Genomic DNA, 12,320 nt, shown 5'->3' with positions numbered 1-12,320 from the left:
GTTGGAGGAAAACAGCATATAATGGAGAAGAACTGATTAATTCACTGCAGTCCTCATCGACTATATATGTCCATTGAAGCGATAAGCTTAGACACAAGCAATGTACAGGGAAAAATGTATTTTTGAAAGCTATCCTATAATGTTTGAGTTGGTTGGAATTGAGAAAATCCATCTCATTATTAACCATATTGTATCCTCTTTGAGTTTTTATTTAACGCCATTTAGACATACATGCTTGCAGTCTAATCTAATTAAGAGGCATAAAAGGCTAGATGAAATTTCTTGTGCTTGAAAAATTATAATTTGGTAGACAGCTGCTAGGTGGGATAGAACTCTTCAGAATCAAGCACCAGGCCTTTTTTCTCAGATTCTTGTTGTTGGGTTTATAAATAAAAGTAAAACCTTGTGAAACATTACATATACACTAACTAGTTCTCTATTCTAAGTATACAATCTAAGAGTAGCATGCATGCATCCTGCTGTCTATCTACTATTTATAAAATAAAATTTACACTAAATAACAGCCTCCATGAAATTTTACACCACAAATTATCACAACAGAGTAAGCTTTGGCCTGTTACATGTCCTCGCCATATTTGGCTTCTCGGTGAGAGCATTTAGAACCCTCCTTAGCATCTCTAACTCCTCATTCCCATTTATTCCTTGTACCCACAAAACACACTTGGTCCTTCCACCCATTGTCACCATCTCTGCCCTCATTACCTTTCCTTTCACTGATCTCACTGCTCTTGCAACATCAGACAATAGCTTCCTTTTATCATCACAGCTGAATACTACTTTCACAACCTCCTGACCTTTCCCCTCACAGGAACCGATTCTTAACTTGTCAGCCCCACCAGGAAATACACATTCCAATCTACCACCACCATATATTTCTTTCAATTCTGACACTGTATTTGTCAGCTCTTTCACGCACCGGATTGTCTCTTCAAGCACTGATGCTTTGTTCACCTGTTTATAGCAAAGCACAAATGGAATATTGATGCATTAGCATATAAATGGAGGACGCGCGCTTGCGGGCGCGTGTGTGAATATTTGAATTGAAGTGCATACTGTGTGTTGCATACTTTTATCAAGTTGGGGAGAATGGTACGAAGGGTAGTGAACTGGGTATTGATTCGACTCCGGCGGTTACTCTCAGCCATGCTGTGTTTCTTGGCAGCAACTAGTTTAGATTCCTCCTCTGATATTAATTGTTTGGCCATTGAATTGTTATATGTTGTTTCATTGATAGAGTTTAGTAATGCTTGCCGAAAATCATCTTGATTTGAACATGTTCCTGCTGAATTACTGTGACTTGAAAGAGGTTGCACATCATGCATCTGCTATGCAAAGAAGTAAACTATCTTAAGAAGAGCAAGGAAATCAATTACATAGCACAAAACAAAGAGAGGTACCTGTTGCAAGGCCATGAAGCTAACACAGGTTGGCCTGATGTTGAAGTTATTCCCAGGCAAGAGAAGTCGAGACGGATGATTTGTATTCCAGTGTGAAAAAGAAAAGATGGTAACCCTGCTCGGTTTATATAGGCAAGCAAATACGTATGAAATAATTATTGGTTAATTGCATTTTAAAGCATATCTGTATGATGGGATATGCATGACCGTTGCAATGAAAGGAGGTATCAAACCTAATAATCAACACAATCGAAAAACCCTCCCCCAATTTATTGTCTGATTTAATTCCAAGATCTTGTAATCTGATGCCCTCTTAATGTTTTTTTTTTTAAAAAAAAAAAAGTTAAAATCCAACCCTGCTGTTTTTAATGATTTTATGAGTTAGTCCCTGTGGTTTTGAAAATTCACAAGTTAGTTTATTGACTAAAGTTGAATGTAAATTCTTTTAGGAATTTCTAAATTACAGTTTTTAAATGCATTTTTTTAAAAGAATTGTCTGCAGAGGGTGAGCTTGTAAGGTTTAATTAGAAATGAAGGACATTTTAGGAAAAAAAAAAGAATAATTGAATTATTATGAAAACCGGACTAAGTTAAAACAAATGTGAAAATATAAGGATTTAGCATTAAGATTTGTAAGCCTAAAGGATTAACTAATTATTTTGCGAATAACTACCTGGGGCAAGAATCTGAGAAAAATAATAATAGCCCTTTTGATGCTCGAGAGGAAGAGAATGGATGCTACATTGCTAATAGCCCTTTTGTATTTTTTTTCTTGTTGCGCAAAGATCCTAGCTGCTCATCCTAGATTGAAAAAAAAAATAATAGACTCTGCTACGAAAGAAAATTGATCGGTGAATATTGAAAACAGATGCATAAATGGCCAGAGTGCTAGTTGGTCTGAAAGAGGTCACGACGCCGGCCATCTTGGCATGCAAAGCTCCTACCGGATTGAAATCTGCTTCTTTCTCCGCAGTGCCAGCACCCAACATGTATAAATCTCGGTGGCAGCCACTACAAAGACCCCAACGTAGATGCAAACAGTTGTAGCACAAACATACAAGTACCTGTAATGAAACACACTATTAGTCTATGATAAACAACATGAAGCATTGTAGATTGTGTTCTAGCACTCTCTTAAACCACAGATCATTCACCTTCCAAGGGTTATAATTTGTTAAGCACGCCACTAAAGCTGCAGAAATTTAGCTAAGTTTCAGGTTTTGCAAAGCTATTCAGAGAAAGACTTACTTCGGAGAGAAGACACTCCAAACAAACAAATGGTTCCTCATTAACAGCAAGACAATGGTGTAGGAAGTCAGTAGAATTGAATTCAAGCCCACTGGAACCAGACAAGGAAATCCAAGAATCATCTTTGCAAAATGCCCCGAATCTACATTTTGGTGATTTGCAAGATAGCTTGTGCACTTCACGGAGATGTACATCAGCATGCTAAGAAGAAATAACATTGGGGACGCGTAGGTAATGATGAACATCAAAATGCCAGAAAGAAACATTGAGTGGCTTGACAGGCCCTGACAAGGAGTAAAACAATGTTTGAGATTACACTGAACGTGGCTCCCTGAATCTAAAATATAGTACAGAGAGCAAAGTCTATGTAACAAACTATATGTCGTGAAATAGAAAATATATATCAACTACACTGGAAAGGTAAGAGAAGGTACAATAAAAGCTCCAGCAACATCTATTGTGGCAAGAGTATTGCTGTTCCCGAGAGCAAAATGGCCTGCCATTCCCATATAGTACAACAAAGCAACCTAAGAGAAAAAAAAAAATGGGTGCCCAGCATTAGCACTAGAAAATGCGGTTAGCCTTGAAGGAAATGAAATTACTAACTCCATTATCAAAAGCACATACATTTATAACAAGTATTAAATGAAACACACTACGGAAAAAATTCTGACTTCAGTTGAAAACAGGAATCTTCATTCACCTTTCCAGATTAAGATATCAAAGACAGGTGCTCATAACTTTATATATTTGCATTTCACTAATTTATAGCTGCCAACCTGTTTCTCATTTCTGTGATATTTGTTTCGATGAAAAAAAATCAGAAATTAATACATAGAGTAAGACAATAAAAAAACTAAAACAAATATACAGAAACTGGAATTTATGACTTACAGAAAAGCTCAGAACAAGCCTTATCTCTATAAATCTAAATTTCCCAGAAATGAATACACATTGATTGATAACAGAAAATAGTGTATCTAACATGTTCTCAAGAATAGGCATTGCCCTTGGATCCTAACTATAATGGTATAAAGAATGGAACGGAGTGATCCTTGGTCATAGATTCAGAGAAAAGAACACAAGGTAAACCTAAAAAAGACCTTGATTAACTAACAGAGCAGTCAAACTGAAGGTCTAAACTGCATGTTATTTTCACTTGCTGATTTAACTTGTGAATCACGTAATTGCAAGTTAAGAATTTCTCAATTATTTTCTGTGTTAAGAGTCAATAATGCTGAAATTCACATCTGAGCTTCAGGTTGACTAAAAGCATCACTTACCTGGTTCTCAAGATGTTTGACTATACTATGTGATATATTTTAATGATAGTCAACTGAATCTTGCATGCTGGACTGTCCAGTTGGTAGTTATAAGAAGAAATGATATAGGAACTAACCTCCACTTCAATATGCTGTAGCCCACTACAAGAAAAGTAGAGCATGCTAGAGAGGATCTGCACGAGAAGCAAAAGGATGGGCATTGAATTGATTGGCTGTTGAAGCAACAGCTGCAGAAGACACCAACATATTATATATGCTAACCCAATCAGATATGAAGATTCTCTGAATTCCACCAATGAAAATATGCATTGACCGTCAAAAGTAACCAAAGTTGATTTCACATTAGGCTTTGAACATGTACCAGGGGACCAAAGAGGTATGAACCATGGTAATGCTACAAAAGTGCCAATCGTGGCAATACCAAGAATTGCATATATTATCTGTGCCTGTATTGCAGCATCACAACTGGCTGACACAAATGCATTGTTGTGATACAGGTGCCATAAAACCAAGAATCCACATATGAGAAAGCAAAATCCAACTAATTGGGTGATTTTTCTCCTAGATCCAAACAAAAACAAAGCAAATATGCTTAAACTGATCACTAGCAGACCCGATGCTAGCTGAATTGATCTCACATGGTTAACCCGTTCAAGCCACTTTGAAATGTCTGGAAGATACGTCCAGTTTACACCACCTTGGTGCCAGCTTCTCAAAATTCTTCCAGAAATAAGAAGCAAAATGATGGAAGATATGCGAAAATCAAGTCTTTCTGTCTGTCCCTTCATCAATTTGAAAAAGCTCTTTGCACTTCCTGGTGCAAGAGGCTGAACTGCTTTTCGAAGAAATAGCACATATGATGTTGATAAAACAAAATGCCAAATATATTGCTCTTCCTCTACCATAGAACTCGAAGCCATACTCATAACAAGAATTAACATGACACCCAATAGAAAGATTTCATTTACAGACCACTTGTGCAAACCAGTACTTGAGTTACAAAGGCGTTGGTTCTCTCCAGGTTGATCCTCTGTACTCATGCAAATCATGAGGCCTAATAATGTTAGAGATGATATGGCCATTGCCACAATCCCAAAAGCAAGTAAGCCAACAGGTTTCTGCCAAAAATAAACAAACAAATAAATAAAAGAAAAAAGAAAAGGGAATACCAAAAAAGAAAAAGAAACAATTCATATTGTTACACCCTTTACAAAAAATTGCAAATCACAGTTTATTTCTACATTGAGTAAGATATTTTTCCAAATTGGTAGCTGTTATCAATGAGTATACATACGTCAGTCACTCTGCGTGATAACCACTCACTTGCAGTTTTCAGAAACTGATGATATGCTGCAACAGTGCAGCTGTAATCATCCCTACTTTTAGACCTATTTACAGAAATTACAAAGAAAGGAACACAGGTATTACTATAAATTATACTGAAAGCAACAGAGGTATCAGGAATGGTTCCCATAGAATTTTGTTTCATGGTATAATATCAGACTGTTCCACAAACAAAACGCACCTGGAGAGGGACTTTGACTTCCAGGAACTGTGAAGATTTATGGCGTTCATATATAGGCAACACAACATCTTCTCCATACTACCAGAGCATTCTACAGTTGTAGATGCAAGACCATCTGTAAAGCCATCGTGGCTTGGCAAGTTTCGGCATGATAAACCGGGTAATTGTGCTTGGATTAATCGGAGCAGCTGCCAGGAATTCAATTCCAACACTCTCAGTTGTTTATCATCTGAATTAATCAGTCACAAGGAAAATTATAAGATAAAACATCAAAGGTGTTAAAATAATTTCCATATGCTATGGCATAAAAAAATGAAAAAATACCATTTCAATCTATCCACAAATTTTAAATCAGGTCCATATAAATGTTATCTTTTTATAGAAACAATTAAGTTTTCAATGGTCTAGATTAAGCTACCATGAGCCAAGCACCTTGGTGCATGATTGAGATTACAAATGTACAAATACATAAAAACAGGGAGTTATAAATTATTCCCATATCCAGTAAATACCATATGGCCAGGTCATTGGTCAAGGTGTAGTTAGCATGAAAAATATTCAGAAATGCCAATGCTACTATGTTCTACAGCAATATTTAACAAAAATTTCACATGAAGCATATAATAAACTAGACCAAGCATATGAAACAAGTGAGAAGCCAACAATCTCCCCAGCCATGATAAATCAAAGCATAACAGAGAGGGAGAGAGTTTAATAACAAGTGATAAAGTGCATCCTAAACTACGAGCAGATGGCTGAAAGTCTAAAAATGGCCAAAATATTGAATGCATCTCATCCACATGTTCTACATCCAATTCCAAAGGATCCAAGATAGAATAATGCAGAAAATTCTATAGCAATTTTTTATATAAATAAGCACCGACTGTACTCTAGGATGTACTTAGCAATTAGCATATGTTTTTCAATGAATTTGCATAATAAGTTTCAACCAGGACTGGATAATACATGTCGGTTCAAACTTTGGGACAAGAAAACATACTTTCTATTCTAACTTTTCTTTCATGCAGCTATTGATTTCTTATAGATGTATTATGGATCCCTTCATAAAAAGTAAGTATATTGTCAACACTAAAGAATCACCCACTACTCTCCATGGTCATTTCTTTAGTTGTATGGGAATAATCAGGAGATTGATATGCACATAATAAACTATAAATTACATGGAAATTCATCAGGTTATAAATGAACATCAGGTTTGTGACACAAATGCCTTTTAAAAATGCCATTTTTTATGAAATTATATGTAAGCATAGGGTTAATATGCACAGAAAGTAAAGTATTTTCAGCGATGGCTGGAAAAGTTCACTGGCTCCAGCAACCAGACACCATCAAGGCCAGGTGCCAAGGCACCACACACAAAGCTACCACGGTAGGACCCATGAGCACCAGCATGCCCCATGGGCAGCCATGCAGATACCCCCTAAAGACCAACATGTAGATTTTTAGCTCTAACAAGGATAGACACTACTACGTCCCAGTTGTATAAAATTGTCTTCCTGTTACAGAGATGACCATCCTTACTATTTCATAGGCTTCAAACCATTCTTGCAGAGAAATGCTTCATCCCTTCTAATTTCCATAGAAAATGGTTTTAGTGCTATTTACTAATTTGTCATTTGTAAAAAGGTCAGCATTTAAAATTCATAAACTTGATTATCTGTACTTTTTTTTTATCTATATTTGTTTGATCTCTTTAATTTTATAATATTTCCATCCCATACAATCAGGTACCGGAGCATGCATACACAAATGACACGGACAAAGATAGTGAGAACTGACCTGTCAATAAATCAAATGCTTCTGAAATCAGGACACCAACATTGTTCTTAGGAATCGGCACACCAAATAGAAGAGCTAACGTTGGAGCAATGTCAACCTGGACCGTATATAAAATCATTAATAGTCAAGGGATTTTTGAAGCAAAAATTCCTGATAGTTAGGTTATATTTGAAGAGCAATTAAAATAGAAAATTGTTGCAGTATCAAATGGGAAAGGGGGAAACAACATGGAAAGCAGGAATATGCTGCTGTTGTAAGAAGCCAACTAGTTCTTTCGATAGTCTGTCGACACAAAAGTATTTTGTGTCAAGAGACAAACTTACAAAGAATTAAAAGTATTTTGATGGGTGGGCATGGAGGAGAAAAGGACTCCCTTTAACAAAACTTATAGCTATCCAAAGCTCATATAGGAAAATAGATTTGAAAAATTTAAAGTCTTAAAGGCAATGGCATCTGTAGATTATCATTAATATCATGCCAGATGCAGATGCAATTTACACCAATGAACTACAAAAAGTTTTTGGCAGAGTGCAAAGGGATAGAAGTTGTACACTTTAATTACCTGGTAAATAGAGTTACAAGAGGATGCTGCATAATCAGAGAGATCATTTTTGAGGCCAACAAAAAGAGCTAACGAGTCGGTTTCTTCATACGAAGAGCCCCCATGATTACCATTCTCAGTCATGCCATGATCGCTTACTACAACCTACATATGGCACACAGAACAAATGACAAATACATATCATAGAGACAAACATCTTGAAAACAATGGTAAACATCTGAAGGACATAGTATTATGGATCTAAGAAATGAAGGTGTTGACATCAGCAAGCAAAGATAGAGCAGGAGACACCTAGGGCATGGAAATACTAACCATCCATCAAAATTTAATTAGTGTGCAAATTGTATATCATTGTCTCTGGAAAAAAATCCAGTGGTGAATGTCGTGATATTATATGCTTCAAGTAGCTATCTTAGTACAAACTAAGGATGGAGGTGGTTACAGATGCTAGCATAAAAAGGCTGCTTTCAAAATAATTACACGATGCCATTTCGTTATAAAGGTACTCTACAATACAAAACATGGTATTATGTAGATGTCCTTGATCAAGGGCATGAACTTCATTAATAAACAGGCTGAATATTTTCTCCTACAAACAAGAAAAAGAACTTCAATTAATATAAAATTTCTAAAAGCCAGTTGCTAATCATTAGGAATCCTTGATGCATGTATAGGACTTAAATTTGATTCCTGTACTGTACCAATTAAGGTTGGGCACAGTACACACCAAATGACCATTCAAAGGTAAGGTTGCTCAGTGCTCAAGCATGTGTTCCCTTGTCACTGCATTTGCAGAAAGTTGATCAAAATTTGGCACAGAATTAGATACTTGAAAGTTTTATTAATAATAGTTATTGGGATATTGCAGGTGTATCCAAAGTACTAATGCTAGTAATTACTCTCTTTTGATGAGTCAAGAGTTTCAGTAAGGTTAGATCACATACTGATGGCCTCATTTTCCAATGCAATATCATACACAATCCAATAAAAAAATGACCCCTGTGATCTATGAAACTCAGCTCATGTTTCCTTGGTAGAAGGGATCCAATATTCTAAATGGTTGTCTATAAACAGTTGATTGCTAAAAAGTAGAAATGAGGTAGCACAAACCAGAAGTGTCTTTCCTTGATCATTATCTCGAGTCTGGATAGTGCTCAAATGAATCATCTTCACCACTTCATCCATCTCCTTAAGTTTTGGAGCCATCAAAATACTAAAGTTGAAAAGGATAAGTAAAGATCCAGAAATAAGAGGAAAAATATATCTACAGAATTACCAGTGCATCTGAAAAAGGAAAATACCTGTTACGTCCACCAATATGCCCAACATGATCCAAACCCAGATAATGAAGAATCTAAAAAGAACAACAAACGTGGAAATCATAACATAATAAAACAACTTTGTATGCAATACTGAATGCATCTCTAAAATCCTCAACTTTAAAAACCAAAGCAGATGTAATCCAAACCCAAAAAAGTCCATAAATTCTAGAGTGTTCATGATAAATCAGCTAATATAAACATTCCAAAGAACAATGTAATAGAATTTCTGGGAACAAAGGAAAAGGGGAAGCAATTACAACCAGCCACACCCAAACTTGAAGCAAGGAGAATTAAATTATTGACAAGAAATAAAACAACTCACCAGAAGATTCCAGTCATCTCTGTTAAGCTCGTTCTCCAAATGTCGAGAAACATTTTGATCTACCTGTACTGTGTCTTTAACCTGTATAGAGAAGGGAACTTGAATAGAAGAAGAAAGTTGGACTAGAAACCCTTCACAGCTGAATATCCCCCACGCACCGGCTCTGAGTGTTTGTGTGTGTGACAGTCGGGGGATACAGAAGGGACGAAAAAGGCAAAGAAATATCAAACTATACTGGTCAGGGAAAACACAAAGTTGACCTACATAAAAACTGCTAACTCCATCATGTCTTGTGAATAATCCCGGAAACAACTTGAGCCAGGTTTCATCACCAAGCATCACCATTTTCCAACCAATCCTAAAAAATTGACCTGCAAACCAAAATTTAGAACAAGCGTCCACGAGAAGCAGTGGTGAATTAAAGAATGATTCTCTCTCGCAACTAACCAAGAAGATTATCATCTAACATAGCTTGTGTATTAAAATTGAAAGCCACATCCAAGAAGCCCCCTATCGCACCGGAAACCATGGCCTGCAAGTATCAATGGTGACATGATAACACAATAATAATAATAATAATAATAATAATAATAATAATAATAATAAAGCAATAAGCATCAAACACAAAATTAATAACCATAATAGATAAACCTTCAAACGAGGCATGGTAACAGTAGGAGGTGCAGCCTTCGCATGGTATCCAGTTGCCATTCCATTAGAAAGCAATGCCTGAGTATACGGCATGGCTTCCCTGAAATCCTCCCGTGGAGGCTGCCCATCCTTTCCGAGAACAAATTCCGCTGGAAGACCATCAATAACCTAAACTCTCATCACATCACAAGCTTTATCACATCACGTCACAAGCTTTATCACATCACATCACATCACATGCTTTATCATCATTTACTTACCATCAAAATCAGACGTTCAAAAGAAGGATGGATTCCGGAGAGCTCCTAAAAAGATATATACAATCAGAATTATTTGAAATTTGAAACTAGATTTTTATTTATTTATTAAAAAAACCTGATAGAGAGATTTGAGGAGATGAGGAGGCATAGACGCCCGCGTGTGATTTGCAACGGAATCGCTGCCGCCGCCATCGTCGTAATAAAAGCTCTCAGGACCACTGGCATTGTTACTTTAAATTATCAGTATAGGTTGATTGAGGAAGAAATCGGAAAAGGAGAGAGAGAAGGAGGGGAGAGAGAGAGAGAGAGCGACCTGACGCCGGAGAGAGCTGGTTTGACGGGGAAGAAGCCGAAGATGAAGAGCGAGAGACCGATAATTTGAAGGATAACTGCGGATATTATTACTGTAATTATGATTGATAATTTCATTTTTATTAGAATAATTTGGTTGGTTAGTTGGATTCAGCAACAAAGGGAAGCAACAAGTTCAACTGATTTTGTGATATGGCTGCTATGCCTCTTTGAACATCCTAACAAATTCTCAGGGGTGTTTGTGCGTTTAAAGCCTGTGCTTTAAGAATATTTTTGAAAATTTTATAAAAAATAATATATTTTTTATTTGCTTCGAATATTTTTATATAATTTTAGATGATTTATTGATATTAAAAAAAAATTAAAAAATAAAAAACATTATTTTAATAGTTTAATAGTTGGTATGCCTTGACTTGGTTCCTTTAAAAAGATGTATAACAAATATTAATTATGCATTTTCTAGTGAAAGAGTGGCTTTTTAAATAAAAATCTGGAAAAACCATATTTGTAAAAATTATTTCATTGTTAGAGATCTATTTGTATTTATAAGGTTTTATGATTGTATTAATTGTTTAGTCCTTCAGTTTTTTTTTTCAAGGTTTCGTGTGCTTTTTAGTTTTTTATTTATTTTTAAAATTTAAATTTCATTTTTTAGGCTTTTTAAAACTATTCTTCTCATGGTTGTTGTAAATATTTTTCTAGGTTTTATTTTTATCTTTTTTATGTTGAGTTTTTATTTAATATTTAATTGATCATAAATTTTTTTTTATTATTTTTTATCATATAATAAAATAAAAAATTAATTTAATTTAATAGAATTCATAACTCATGTCACAAGTTTGATATATTAACTAAGATGAACCTGCCTTTTACCTTTGAATTTTTTTTATTTATCAAATTCATGTCAAGAAAATTCTCCCACAAGTTGATTTAAAATTCATGTTATTTAAAAAATCAAATTAGAATTTTTTAAAATTAAATTATTATATCAAATTTAATGATATTAATTTGTTACATTCCAACATTCAGATACAACCTGTAAGGAAATGCGGGCGAGAAACTAGTTGAAACTACCATGAAAATTATGGAGAATAATTGATACAAACCAAACTTTTAAAGTTAAATTGAGACGCCCCCGTAAATCATCACAGAGCAAATTAAATTTCTCAGTTTTTTTTCCAAAGATATCATTTATATCGATATGAAAAACGAAAAAAGCTTCTTCATGAACTGAAGGAAACCATTATAGAAGAGTATTATAAACGGTTTACATGTCAATAAAAGACGTCCCAAAGCATTAAAAAAATCGATGCAAGAAAAACCAAACTCGAAGCCAAACCCTTAAAGAAGAAAATTTTCCAAATCTATAATGCAAAAGAAAGGGATTACTAACGTGGTTGCCTTTTCATTTCTAGCATTCCACCACTGATTGAGAGGCATAGAGCAAGCCAGCCTTGCCTATCAGGCTAATCCAGGACCTGTTCGAACCATCCCTTGAACCGAGTAAAAAAATACATCATAAAATTGACGTCAAAACTTTTTTAAAAAAAGAAAAAATCAAACAAAATCGACATGACAATTTGAGCCAATTCTCAGGTCAAGCTTAATAACTATGCA

At 35.2% G+C, this 12,320-nt stretch overlaps 2 protein-coding genes across 5 annotated transcripts; both read right to left on the bottom strand.

Moving 5' to 3' along the window:
- Window positions 1-329: 329 nt before the first annotated feature.
- On the bottom strand, window positions 330-1,898 carry LOC133673004 (transcription factor bHLH131). Its single transcript, XM_062093591.1, has 3 exons — window positions 1,419-1,898; window positions 1,089-1,343; window positions 330-972 (listed from the first exon to the last, which is right to left on the bottom strand). Exons 1-3 carry the CDS (start codon window positions 1,431-1,433, stop codon window positions 553-555), a joined length of 690 nt encoding a protein of 229 aa, XP_061949575.1. The 5' UTR covers window positions 1,434-1,898; the 3' UTR covers window positions 330-552.
- A 207-nt stretch (window positions 1,899-2,105) lies between these two features.
- On the bottom strand, window positions 2,106-10,953 carry LOC133673002 (GPI ethanolamine phosphate transferase 2). 4 transcript variants are annotated; one of them, XR_009834939.1, is made up of 18 exons: window positions 10,705-10,953; window positions 10,507-10,609; window positions 10,392-10,436; window positions 10,132-10,299; window positions 9,928-10,012; window positions 9,745-9,851; window positions 9,481-9,561; window positions 9,138-9,190; window positions 8,947-9,049; window positions 7,837-7,980; window positions 7,275-7,371; window positions 5,475-5,703; window positions 5,244-5,337; window positions 4,211-5,067; window positions 4,066-4,122; window positions 3,370-3,458; window positions 3,101-3,193; window positions 2,830-2,950 (listed from the first exon to the last, which is right to left on the bottom strand). XR_009834939.1 is itself a non-coding variant. In XM_062093588.1 (17 exons), the coding sequence occupies exons 1-17, from the start codon at window positions 10,818-10,820 to the stop codon at window positions 2,359-2,361; spliced, it is 2,928 nt and encodes a 975-aa protein (XP_061949572.1). In that variant the 5' UTR covers window positions 10,821-10,953; the 3' UTR covers window positions 2,106-2,358. The 4 variants fall into 4 exon arrangements, 2 of the variants coding, with proteins under 2 accessions (XP_061949572.1, XP_061949573.1); XM_062093588.1 differs by lacking the exon at window positions 3,370-3,458 and adding an exon at window positions 2,106-2,482 and having other exon boundaries at window positions 2,667-2,950; window positions 4,066-5,067; XM_062093589.1 differs by lacking the exon at window positions 3,370-3,458.
- Between the last annotated feature and the right edge of the window lie 1,367 nt (window positions 10,954-12,320).

This window comes from Populus nigra, chromosome 14, assembly GCF_951802175.1.
Source record: "Populus nigra chromosome 14, ddPopNigr1.1, whole genome shotgun sequence".
Taxonomy (NCBI): Eukaryota; Viridiplantae; Streptophyta; class Magnoliopsida; order Malpighiales; family Salicaceae; genus Populus; species Populus nigra.
The sequence above is the reverse complement of the archived record's forward strand: the minus strand, read 5'-3'. Positions and strand labels throughout refer to the sequence as shown.

What these genes read in the sequence shown, in the direction of transcription:
- LOC133673004 (XM_062093591.1), bottom strand. An exon ending in TTCTCCCCAACTTGATAAAA is followed by an intron (nt 973 to 1,088) that starts GTATGCAACACA and finishes TGCTATAAACAG; the next exon opens with GTGAACAAAGCATCAGTGCT.
- LOC133673002 (XM_062093588.1), bottom strand. Translation starts at nt 10,820, where the DNA reads ATGAAATTATCAATCATAATTACAGTAATAATATCCGCAGTTATCCTT. An exon ending in CATATTGGTGGACGTAACAG is followed by an intron (nt 9,050 to 9,137) that starts GTATTTTCCTTT and finishes TTTCAACTTTAG; the next exon opens with TATTTTGATGGCTCCAAAAC. An exon ending in TATCACGCAGAGTGACTGAC is followed by an intron (nt 5,068 to 5,243) that starts GTATGTATACTC and finishes TATTTTTGGCAG; the next exon opens with AAACCTGTTGGCTTACTTGC.